The sequence below is a fragment of the Mesoplodon mirus genome (genome assembly GCF_964341445.2).
Source record: "Mesoplodon mirus genome assembly, chromosome: 9".
Taxonomy (NCBI): Eukaryota; Metazoa; Chordata; class Mammalia; order Artiodactyla; family Ziphiidae; genus Mesoplodon; species Mesoplodon mirus.
In genome coordinates this window covers 101,056,463-101,069,318 of record NC_138985.1, presented here as the reverse complement: position 1 = coordinate 101,069,318, position 12,856 = coordinate 101,056,463, and the positions used below count along the sequence as shown (strand labels likewise).

Here is a 12,856-nt window from a genome sequence, read left to right as displayed (position 1 = left end):
TTGTCCTTTGAGAAGGAAGGGTGGTGTGAGAGAAAGTTCACATCGGTCCTGGCCAGGCGGACCACGATCTGGGGGCCAGATTTGGGGAACCTCAGGTTCCCAGGCTCCAGCTTGTAGGCTGTGTTTACTCAGATTACTTCCTCAAGTAGAGTGAGGATGCCAATATCTAACTCGTGGAGTTGTAAAGATTCACTAATACCGGAGGCAGGGCGACGGGCTCGGAGCAAGCGCTCAGTTGGGTCTGTTCTTTCCGGGAATGGGTGGGGTAGAGAACCTAGGACTCCTCAAGAAAGCTCCCAAGACTCGCGTCATTCGTCACTTCGGCTGGCTTATAAAAACTCCACCAGAGCCCCGAGATCAGTTTTTAGTTTCTCTTCTTTCCGAAGAAGCCTCTCGGTGCCCAGCTGGGGAACCTGACCCTCGAGGAGCCGTCCGGTGGTCGCCGCGGTCGCCGGCAGATTAGCCCGCGCTTGTTCGCCCTTAGGTTACCGTCGCGATTGACTTTAAATCTGACACAGGACGGTGAGATTTGGCCTCTCGACCCAAGCTTACTGGGAAACCGAAACCGCTGGGCTCGGCTAGCAGCGGCGGCGGAGAGCGCACGCTCCCTCGCCCGGGGCGCGCCCAGCCCGCGCGCCGCCCGCGCCCGCCCCCGGGACTCTAAGTAAGTTTCGATTCTCCCTGGAGCAGAGTCCTGCGCCGCGGCCAGGCCAGCGCAGCGCACCATGGCTGACCCGGGGGTATGCTCCTTCATCACCAAAATCCTGTGCGCCCAGGGGGGCCGCATGGCCTTGGAAGCGCTGCTCAACGAGATGCAGCTCTCCGAGGCGCAGCTCTGCGAGGTGCTGGAAGAGGCCGGGCCCGACCGCTTCGTGGTGTTGGAGACTGGCGGCAAGGAAGGGGTCATCCGGTCCGTGGTGGCCACCACTCGAGCCCGGGTCTGCCGTCGCAAGTTCTGCAACAAACCCTGCGGAAACCTGCACCTCTGCAAGCTCAACCTGCTGGGCCGGTGCCACTATTCGCAGTCGGAGCGGTGAGTGCCCTGGGAGGCAGGGGCGTCTTCCCGGGTCCCGGTCTGGGAGGACTGTCGCGGCTGCTGCTCCGTGAGGGGCGCGCCCTCGCGGGGACCTCGCACCCGATGCCTCTTCCTCCAGCTGCTCACTCCTCTGCTTCCCTTCTTGCTGGGCCCGCGCTTCTGCTCTCGAAGGTTCCCTTCCCTCCAGCGCCTTCAGACCTTCCTTCGAATATGGCTAGCGCGCTACTGCCCCGGTGAAGACTACGATTAACTCCCCACCTCCATAAGGATAAAGTACTTTTGGGCAAGCCAGGGCCTAGACAATTTGGATGCAGGTTTGGGAACGAAAGAAAATGCCTCCATTCTCTGGAATCTTGAGTCTTTCCCTCTCTGCTACCTTACCCCCTAGGTATTGTGTGGTCTTCCCAGCCCCCCAGCCGGCTCGATCCCGGGATCTGTCTCCATCGCTGCGAGCTGCGGGTCTCTGCTTGGCCTTCCTTTCCAAGCGCCTCCTTTCCCCTCATTATCACTTTTCTGATATCTGACTCTAGCCCGCACCACCAAGACCAGAATGGTTCTATTCAAGGTAACCAAATGATGGGCCCTCTTCCAGAGCTCCTTTCCCGTGGGCCCCGCGGTGGCCTGCACCGCTGACCGCCTACCCTTGGGACCACTTTGAAACAGTGTGCCGGATCTCCCAGGCAGCTGCTTCTGTGTTCCCACTTGTTCCTTTTTGCCTCCTGAATATAGGTGTGCCCCCAAGGTTTCAGTGAAGCCTTTTGATGTACCTGTGTTCCAGGCCTCTCCCCGAGAGCCCTCACTTCCTCGGGTTTAGTCGTCACATCTATAAAGATGGCTTCCTTGTGTACATCCGTTGCCCCGGCCTTCCTACCGACTCTAGGTTCTTCATCTCCAGGGGTCTGAGGAGCATCTGCCCTGAATATCCTGCCAGGCTGTGTCGAACTCATCTTCTTTCCCCCAGGGCAGGGTCTGTGACATTCCCCCCCAACCCCCAAACTCTTCTTCCTCCTTCATAATACCTTAAGCACCAAGTTCTTTTATTGACCAATCCCATCCCTTCCCTGTCTGGTTCCTACTTCGCATCTCACTTCTAAGTGAATGCCTTGTTGAATTAATGAATGATTTTCTCTGACCATAGTCTTTCTCCCCATCTTTCCTATCCGTATGTACTTCTGCTAAATTATTTTTCTTGATGTAGTACTTGTCACACTTCCTCCATCCTTAAAGACTTTAAGTGGTGTCTTAGTGTCCAAAATGGTGGTCATCAAACTTTCCAGCATGCGCTTATTAATGAAAAACTTTAGATTACTCACTCACAAGACTTGTATGATAAAACATACAAAAGACAGATGTTTTAAATGGATGTGGTAGATGAGATAATTTAAAAAAAATTGTTTAGAGCAAAACTAAGATTTTAAAAATATGCTCCATTGTTATTAAAAAGAAATATTTATTATGTCGTGAGGCAACAATTTGAAAGTCTATTTCTGGTTTTCAGGAAGTTATGTGTATGGAAGGAGTCATCTAAGTCGGCAAATAAAATCAGGAAGGAGGAAAAGAGGGTAGAGAATAGAAAAAAGAAAGGAACATTCTAGCACTCTACCGAATAACAATGGAGATGGAAGGCTTTGTTGTCATTTCTGTTGTGAAAAATTCTTCACCAGTTAGTGTTGACTGTTAGTTTTAAATACATAGGCTTCTTATCTTTTAATTTTTTACTATGAATATTTTCAACATACACTAAAGTAAAGAAAAGAGAATGATGAACCCCTATGTGCCCATCGGTTCAACAGTTTTCAAAGTACAGTAAGGCCAGTCTTGGTTCATTTATTCTCCCCTCCCCATCCCTGTCCTCAACTCAAACGTGTTATTTTAAACCAAATGCCAGAGATTATTTGCTTTGTAAATACTTTAGTATCTCCAAAGATTAAACACTCTGTTTTATTAGTATAACCACAGTACAATGATCACTTTTTTTATGATTATATTTTCTTTTTATAAATTTATTTACTCATTTATTTATTTTTGGCTGCGTTGGGTCTTTGTTGCGGTGCCCGGGCTTCTCCTTGCAGTGGCGTCTCTAGTTGCAGAGCACCGGTTCTAGGTGCGTGGGCTTCAGTAGTTGTAGCGCAAGGGCTCAGTTGTGGTTCACAGGCTCTAGAGCACAGGCTCAGTAGTTGTGGCATACAGGCTTAGTTGCTCTGCGGCATGTGGGATCTTCCTAGACCAGGGCTCGAACCCGTGTCCCCTGCATTGGCAGGCAGATTCTTAACCGCTGCGCCACCAGGGAAGTCCCTACGATTATAATTTTAATATCATATAATATCCAGTTAGTGTTCAAATTTCTCTGATTGCGCTATACTTGGACTTTCATTTTCAGGGAAAAAAACCTACACAGTCATAATTCATAATTGTTTCAATATGTTATATATTTAATATATTTAGAAACTTTTAATTTGTTACACGCAGTAGGTTTAGAAACTTTAGTTTTTTGTTTTATTATTGTTGTTATTATTTTGTTGTTGTTGTTTGCAACTCAAAACCATTTTAAGCTCGTAAGTTCGGTAGTTAACCTGCACTTTTTTATATTTTAAAAGAGGAATAATATGTTCTATATGAATAATATGGTCTGTAGGAATAATTTGGTCTATGCAAGTTTGGGTGGATTCTCTGGAGAATTCATTAAAGTCCTTTTTTTTTTTTTTTTTAGTTGAGTGATAAATTCTTATTTCTTAAATGTATGGGTCCAGTCTTATTTTTTAAGATCTTTTTATATCACTTTTGAGTTTGGGAATTACAAATTTTTAATCCATTAATGTACATTGTGTCCTCATAATAAGGACCCTTGGGAGAATTCTTTTTCTTTTGCCTAAAAGCCTAGGAAATATATTTTTTTCCCAAGTATGTTTTAAAATATTTTCCCTTTCTTAGCAACTTATAAATCCTTATCTTCTAATACTTGACACGTGGGAGTCTAAGGGCTTTCTTTGTGTATTATAGGTTGGTGGGCGCTGTTGACCAGTTGATACCCATGTTGAGGTTACCAGTCAGTTTGGTAACTGTTCTCTGTTTGCATGAGGGTAGTTGGCCTTTTGCTGGACTTCTACATTTTCCTCTGTAGTACTATTACTTATAGATGGGCTTTCTCCTATCAGTTCTGCTGTTCTGGTCTTTTCTCTTATGTTGCTTTTATTTTTAAAATTAAAAAAATTTTTGGCTGTGTTGGGACTTTGTTGCTGCGCGTGGGCCTTCTCTAGTTGTGGTGAGTGGGGGCTACTCTTCATTGCAGTGTGTGGGCTTCTTGTTGCACTGGCTTCTCGTTGTGGAGCTTGGGCTCTAGGTGCACGGTCTTCAGTAGTTGTGGCACACGGGCTCAGTAGTTGTGGCTCGCAGGCTCTAGGGTGCAGGCTCAGTAGTGCACGGGCTTAGTTGCTCCCTGACATGTGGGATCTTCCTGGACCACGGCTTGAACCCGTGTCCCCTGCATTGGCAGGCGGATTCTTAACCACTGTGCCACCAGGGAAGTCTCTCTGATGTTGCTTTTAACTATACATTTTAGTTGACAACAGGGCTTGCTTCACTATTGGATAATTAGTTTTGGTCCATCATTTTGGGTATTTCTATTTGCTTTGCTGAAACATACGCCGACACATGGAGTTCTAATCCCAGTTCTGGCACAAATAATAACTACCATTTGTTGAACAAATAACTGTCTACCAAGTACTATGATAAGCACTTTAGAGATGGTATCCAAGTTCATCTCTACTATGATTCCTGAGGTAGGTGTTGTAAGTCCCATCTTTTTAAAAAAAATATTTATTAATTTAATTAATTTATTTGGCTGCATCGGGCCTCAATTGTGGCATGTGGGCTCTTCGTTGCAGCTCGTGGGCTTCTCTCTAGTTGTGGCGTGCGGGCTCTAGAGCATGTGCGGGCTCAGTAGTTGCACCTCACGGGCTTAGTTGCCCTGCGTCATGTGGGATCTTAGTTCCCTGATCAGAGATCTAACCCATGTCCCCTGCATTGGAAGGCGGATTCTTAACCACTGGACCACCAGGGAAGTCCCTAAGTCCCATGTTAATGTAAGGTAACTCAGGCCTAGAGCTGTTTAGAATTTTACCGAAGGTCACATAGCTGATAGCTGGCAAAGTTAGTGTTGAGCCCAGATCTGCATGACTTCTTAACTTAGCTACTGGTGTCCTCAAGTAGCTGTATGAATTGTGATCTTTCATTAATTCAAGGTCAAGATATTGTTTTGCAAGCATGATTTCTGTTTAACTGTTTAAAGCAGGCTGTCTGTCTTCAACTAGCTTTGTGGTTTCTGCTAATGTGGGTGTTTCCTCTGGACTCTTTCCTGTTTGTATGCCTTTCCCATTTGCATAACTGAAACTTTGGGTGGGGGTGGGTAGATAGGAAGAAAACTAATTGAGAATTTCATAAATTGAAAAAAAAAAACAACCAAAAAAATGCAAAGAGTAGTACAACAAGCATCAGAGTATATATATTCTGAGTATATAATGAAAGCTATGCTATATAAAAGAATATATAGTATAATAAGCTTATAATTCACCTCCCAGAATAAATATTTACATTTCCATTTTTGCTTTTTTTATTTTAAAATAAAATAAATACCATAACAGGCCTAAGGTTATTGTTTTTTTCTCTTCCCTAGTCTCATTTCCCTCTTTCCCCAGAAGCAACTTCAATCATGATTTTGGGGTGTGTCCTGCCCTTCCATGATTTAAAAATTTCCCCTCATATATATTTGTATTCATATACAAAGTGTAGTATTGTTTTATGTGTTTTAGAATGTTTACCCAGTGTTATGTTTTGAAGATCTATTCATGTTGTTATAAGGATCTAGTTTATTCATCTTAATAGTCATATAGTATTTCATCATATGATTTATACCACAGTTCAATAGTATTTCACCATATGATTTACACCACAGTTCAGCACCTATTCCTGCAATAATGGGCATTTAGAATATTTCTAATTTTTTGCTACAAAAAAGCATGCTGCCAAGACTATACATTCTCTTGGTGCTCATGGCAAGAGCTTCTCCAAGGTAGATCATTAGGAAATGGAATTGCTGGGTTCAGTTCTTGGACAGCTTCAACTTTTCGGGATTCTGACAAATCAGTGTAGTAAAAGTGGTTGTACCAATTTATTTATTTATTTTTTAATTTTTTTTATTAGTTTCTGCTTTATTACAAAGTGAATCAGTCATACATATACATCTGTTCCCACATCCCTTCCCTCCTGCGTCTCCCTCCCACCCTCCCCATCCCACCCCTCCAGGCGGTCACAAAGCACCGAGCTGATCTCCCTGTGCTCTGCGGCTGCTTCCCACTATTGATCTACCTTACGTTTGGTAGTGTATATATGTCCATGCCTCTCTTTCGCTTTGTCACAGCTTACCCTTCCCCCTCCCCATATCCTCAAGTCCATTCTCAAGTAGGTCTGTGTCTTTATTCCTGTTTTACCCCTAGGTTCTTCATGACATTTTCTTTTAATTCCATATATATGTGTTAGCATACGGTATTTGTCTTTCTCTTTCTGACTTACTTCACTCTGTATGACAGACTCTAGGTCCATCCACCTCATTACAAATAGCTCAGTTTCGTTTCTTTTTATGGCTGAGTAATATTCCATTGTATATATGTGCCACATCTTCTTTATCCATTCATCCGATGATGGACACTTAGGTTGTTTCCATCTCCGGGCTATTGTGAATAGAGCTGCAATGAACATTTTGGTACATGTCTCTTTTTGAATTATGGTTTTCTCAGGGTATATGCCTAGTAGTGGGATTGCTGGGTCATATGGTAGTTCTATTTTTAGTTTTTTAAGGAACCTCCATACTGTTCTCCATAGTGGCTGTACCAATTCACATTCCCACCAGCAGTGCAAGAGTGTTCCCTTTTCTCCACACCCTCTCCAGCATTTATTGTTTCTAGATTTCTGGATGATGGCCATTCTGATTGGTGTGAGATGATATCTCATTGTAATTTTGATTTGCATTTCTCTAATGATTAATGATGTTGAGCATTCTTTCATGTGTTTGTTGGCAGTCTGTATATCTTCTTTGGAGAAATGCCTATTAAAAGGATCATACACCATGATCAAGTGGGGTTTATTCCAGGAATGCAAGGATTCTTCAATATACGCAAATCAATCAATGTGATACACCATATTAACAAACTGAAGGAGAAAAACCATATGATTATCTCAATAGATGCAGAGAAAGCTTTCGACAAAATTCAACACCTATTTATGATAAAAACCCTGCAGAAAGTAGGCACAGAGGGAACTTTCCTCAACATAATAAAGGCCATATATGACAAACCCACAGCCAACATCATCCTCAATGGTGAAAAACTGAAACCATTTCCACTAAGATCAGGAACAAGTCAAGGCTGCCCACTCTCACCACTCTTATTCAACTTAGTTTTGGAAGTTTTAGCCACAGCAATCAGAGAAGAAAAGGAAATAAAAGGAATCCAAATTGGAAAAGAAGAAGTAAAGCTGTCACTGTTTGCAGATGACATGATACTATACATAGAGAAACCTAAAGATGCTACCAGAAAACTACTAGAGCTAATCAATGAATTTGGTAAAGTAGCAGGATCCAAAATTAATGCACAGAAATCTCTGGCATTCCTGTACACTAATGATGAAAAATCTGAAAATGAAATCAAGAAAACACTCCCATTTACCACTGCAACAAAAAGAATAAAATATCTAGGAATAAACCTACCTAAGGGGACAAAAGACCTGTATGCAGAAAATTATAAGATACTGATGAAAGAAATTAAAGATGATACAAATAGATGGAGAGATATACCATGTTCTTGGATTGGAAGAATCAACATTGTGAAAATGACTCTACTACCCAAAGCAATCTACAGATTCAATGCAATCCCTATCAAACTACCACTGGCATTTTTCACAGAACTAGAACAAAAAATTTCAAAATTTGTTTGGAAAAACAAAAGACCCCAAATAGCCAAAGCAATCTTGAGAACGAAAAACGGAGCTGGAGGAATCAGGCTCCCCGACTTCAGACTATATACTACAAAGCTACAGTAATCAAGACAGTGTGGTACTGGCACAAAAACAGAAAGATAGATCAATGGAACAGGATAGAAAGCCCAGAGATAAACCCACGCACATATGGTCAACTTATCTTTGATAAAGGAGGCAGGAATGTATAGTGGAGAAAGGACAGCCTCTTCAATAAGTGGTGCTGGGAAAACTGGACAGGGACATGAAAAAGTATGAGATTAGATCATTCCCTAACACCATACACAAAAGTAAGCTCAAAATGGATTAAAGACCTAAATGTAAGGCCAGAAACTATCAAACTCTTAGAGGAAAACATAGGCAGAACACTCTATGACATAAATCACAGCAAGATCCTTTTGGACCCACCTCCTAGAGAAATGGAAATAAAAACAAAGATAAACAAATGGGACCTAATGAAACTTCAAAGCTTTTGCACAGCAAAGGAAACCATAAACAAGACCAAAAGACAACCCTCAGAATGGGAGAAAATATTTGCAAATGAAGCAACTGACAAAGGATTAATCTCCAAAATTTATAAACAGCTCATGCAGCTCAATAGCAAAAAAACAAACAACCCAATCCAAAAATGGGCAGAAGACTTAAATAGGCATTTCTCCAAAGGTTGTACCAATTTACATTTTCATGTTTGATGTCTCAGTTTCCCCATTTTATAGCCAACTAGCACTTAGTATTATCAGATTTTTTTGATTTATGCCAATCTGAAGGGTATACAATGGTATCTTATTTTTTAATTTTAAAAGAATTTTCTCATTAAAGTTTTTATTATGTGATATTTAAGTCTTACGAGAATGTATAAAGCATACTGTGAATATCTGTGTACCCACAAATCAGCTTCAGAAATAAAATATTACACAGTTAAAACCCCCTGAATTCTCACCTTTGATCATCTCCCCCATTTTAGAGGTGATAACTAGAGATAAACATACCAGCTTTAGGTACGATTGACTAATAAACATTGTTTATATTTAAGGTGTACTATGTGATAGTTTGTTATATGTATACATTGTGAAGTGATTCCCTCAATCAAGATAGTTTGTTATATGTATACATTGTGAAGTGATTCCCTCAGTTAACCTATTTATCACCTCATCTATTTACTCCCATTTTTTTGATGGTGAGAACACTTTAAAAAAAAAATAATAAATTTATTTATTTATTTTTGGATGCGTTGGGTCTTTGTTGCTGCGTGCGGGCTTTCTCTAGTTGTGGCAAGCGGGGGCTATTCTTCGTTGTGGTGCACGGGCTTCTCACCGCGGTGGCTTCTCTTGTTGCAGAGCATGGGCTCTAGGTGCACGGGCTTCAGTAGTTGTGGCACATGGGCTCAGTAGTTGTGGCTCGTAGGCTCTAGAGTGCAGGCTCAGTAGTTGTAGTGCATGGGCTTAGTTGCTCGGCGGCATTTGGGATCTTCCTGGGCCAGGGATCGAACTCATGTCCGCTGCATTGGCGGGTGGATTCTTAACTACTGCACCACCAGGGAAGTCCCTGATGGTTAGAACACTTAATATCAATGCTCTTAGCAAACTTCAAGTATACAATATTTATTATCAACTATGGTCACCATGCTGTACCTTAGATCTCCAGAACTTACTCATCTTATAACTGAAAGTTTGTACCCTTTGACCAACATCCCCTCTCCCCCACCCAGATCCCTGGCAAGTACCATTCTATTCTCCTTTTCTACGTGTTTGACTTTCTTAGATTCCACGTATAGGTGAGATTATGCAGGTTTTTGTTTTGTTTTATCTTTCTGTGTCTGTCTTATTTCACTTAGCATCATGTCTTTTAGGTTCAAGCTTGTCAAAAATGGCAGAATTTCCTTCTTTTCATGGTTGAATATTTCATCTTATACATATAAACCACATTTTCTTTATCCATTCATCTGTGAATGGACACTTAGGTTGTTTCCATATCTTGGCTATTGTGAATAATGCTACATTGAACTTCGGAGTGCAAATATTTCTTTGAGATACTGATTTCATTTCCTTTGGATATATACCCAGAAGTGGGATTGCTGGATCATATAGTGTTCTATTTTTAATTTTTTGAGGAACTCCATACTGTTTTCCATAATGGGCATACCAATTTACAATCCCACAACACTGTTCTGCATTTGATATTTATTTTTCCCACACATTTATTATTTTTCTACATGTGTTTATTTCTTTTTTAATTTTAATTTTATTTTTAAAAACTATTTATTTATTTATTTATTTATTTGGCTGTGCTGGGTCTTAGTTGCAGCACACGGGATCTTTGTTGCTGCATGCAGAATTTTCGTTGTGGCACGTGGGATCTTTTTTTTGGTCGCAGCATGCAGGATCTTTAGTTGTAGCACGTGGGATATTTAGCTGCGGCATGCAGGATCTTTTAGTGGTGGCATGTAGGCTCTTTAGTTGCAGCATGCAGGCTCTTTTAGTTGTGACATGCAGGATCTAGTTCCCTGATCAGGGATTCAACCCGGACCCCCTGCACTGGGAGCACGGAGTCTTAACCACTGGACCACCAGGGAAGTCCCGGGGGCTTTCTTTCTTCATTTTACTACATCCTATTCATAGAGCTCAAAGGAGTCTGAGCATTCTAAATTCTAACTTGGCCTTCCGGGTCATTATGAAAGTATGTTTGTCAAGATAGGAAGAGAGAATACATATATATATACACACATATATATATATATGTGTATATATATATATTAGAACATATTTTATTGAACCATTTCTTAGCTTGATTAATTACTTTGAAGTGTTTAGATATTTGGTGCATGGGCCTCCATTTTTTTTTTTTTTTGCGGTACACGGGCCTCTCACTGTTGTGGCCTCTCCCGTTGCGGAGCACAGGCTCCAGACGCGCAGGCTCAGCGGCCATGGCTCATGGGCCCAGCCACTTCGCAGCATGTGGGATCTTCCTGGACCGGGGCACGAACCCGTGTCCCCTGCATCGGCAGGCGGACTCTCAACCACTGCGCCACCAGGGAAGCCCATGGGCCTCCATTTTATCATGCCTCAAACCCCACAAATTTTAGGAGAGAGACTGCTCTAGTTCTTTCTTTTATGAACAATAGCCTTGTTTTGTACAAACGTATGCAATTTATGTGTCAGTTTCCTTGTTATTAAAATATAGATTGTTTTCAGTTTTTTTGCTATTACAAACTGTAGTATTTTGGTACATCTTTCCTTGTGTAAACGTGCAAAAGTTACCTAGGTATCTAGTACCAGAATTCCCATATTTAAGCTTTAGGAGACAATACCAAATTGTTTTCCAGGTTTGTATACCAAGTTTTACTCCCACCAGAAAAATATGAGTATTCCCGTGTTTCATATCCTTGCCAATTGATGTCATCAGCCTTTTACAAATTGTGCCAATATAAGGAATGTGAAATTGTGCCTCATTGTGTTTTTATTTATTTATTTATTTTGGCCATGCTGTGAGGCATGTGGGATCTTAATTCCCAGACCAGGGATCGAACCCACGCTCCCTGCAGTGGAAGCACAGAGTCTTAACCACTGGACCACCAGGGAATTCCCTCACTGTGGTTTCAGTTCTTTATATATTCTCGGTCTCTGGCCCTTTTAAGTCGTGACACTTGTTTAAAGTTTAAAAAATATTTTTATATACAATTTTTACAGTTATTTTCATTTTCCATTTATAGTTACTACAAAATATTGGCTGTATTCCCTGTGTTGTACAATACATCCTTGAGCCTTTCTTACACCCAATAGTTTGTACCTCCCACTCTCCCACCTCTATATTCTCCCCCCGACCAATGGCAACCATTGGTTTGTTCTCTGTATCTGTGAGTTTGCTTCTTTTTTTGTTATATTCACTAGTTTGTTATATTTTTTAGACTCCACATATAAGTGATATAATAAAGTATTTGTCTTTTCCATCTGACTTATTTCACTTAGCATAATGCCCTCCAAGCCCATCTATGTTGCTGCAAATGGCAAAATTTCATTTTTTTTTTATTGCTGAGTTGTATTCTATTGTGTATATATTCTACATCTTCTTTACCCATTTATCTGTTGATGGACACTTAGGTTGCTTCCATATCTTGGCAATTGTAAATAATGCTGCTGTGAACATTGGGGTGCATTTATCTTTTCAAATTAGTGTTTTTGTTTTTGTCAGATATATACCCAGTAGTGGAATTGTTGGATCATGTGGTAGTTTTATTTTTAGTATTTTGAGAGACCTCCATACTGTTTTCCACAGTGGCTGTACCAATGTACATTCTCACTAACAGTGTATGAGGGTTCCATTTTCTCCACTTCGACACCAACGTTTGTTATTTGTGTTCTTTTTGAAAACCATTCTGACAGGTGTGAGGTGATATCTCATTGTGGTTTTGACTTGCATTTCCCTGATGATTAGCGATGTTCAACATCTTTTCATGTGCCTATTGGCCATCTGCATTTCCTCTTTGGAAAAATGTCTATTCAGTTCTGCCCATTTTTTAATTGAGTTGTTTGGTTGTTTTTTTTTTTTTTTTGATGTTGAGTTGTATAAGCTGTTTATATATGTTGGATATTAATCCCTTATTGGTCATATCATTTGCAAATATTTTCTCCCATTCAGTAGGTGTCTTTTCATTTTGTTGATGGTTTCCTTTGTTGTTCAAAAGCTTTTAAGTTTAATTAGGTCCCATTTGTTTATTTTTGCTTTTATTTCCTTTACTTTAGGAGACAGATCCAAAAAAAATTGCTGCAGCATAATGCTTGTTTTATTTATTTATTT

At 41.0% G+C, this 12,856-nt stretch overlaps 1 protein-coding gene across 1 annotated transcript in view; it reads left to right on the top strand.

The window, feature by feature from the left end:
• The first annotated feature begins 183 nt into the window (after positions 1 to 183).
• Positions 184 to 12,856, top strand: part of ZC3HAV1 (zinc finger CCCH-type containing, antiviral 1) — a 63,928-nt gene continuing 51,255 nt past the window's right edge. Inside the window, exon 1 of the mRNA XM_082631835.1 lies at positions 184 to 1,033. Within this exon, the coding sequence (XP_082487961.1) occupies positions 726 to 1,033 (308 nt within the window). The 5' untranslated portion in view covers positions 184 to 725. The remainder of the gene's footprint in view (positions 1,034 to 12,856) is intronic.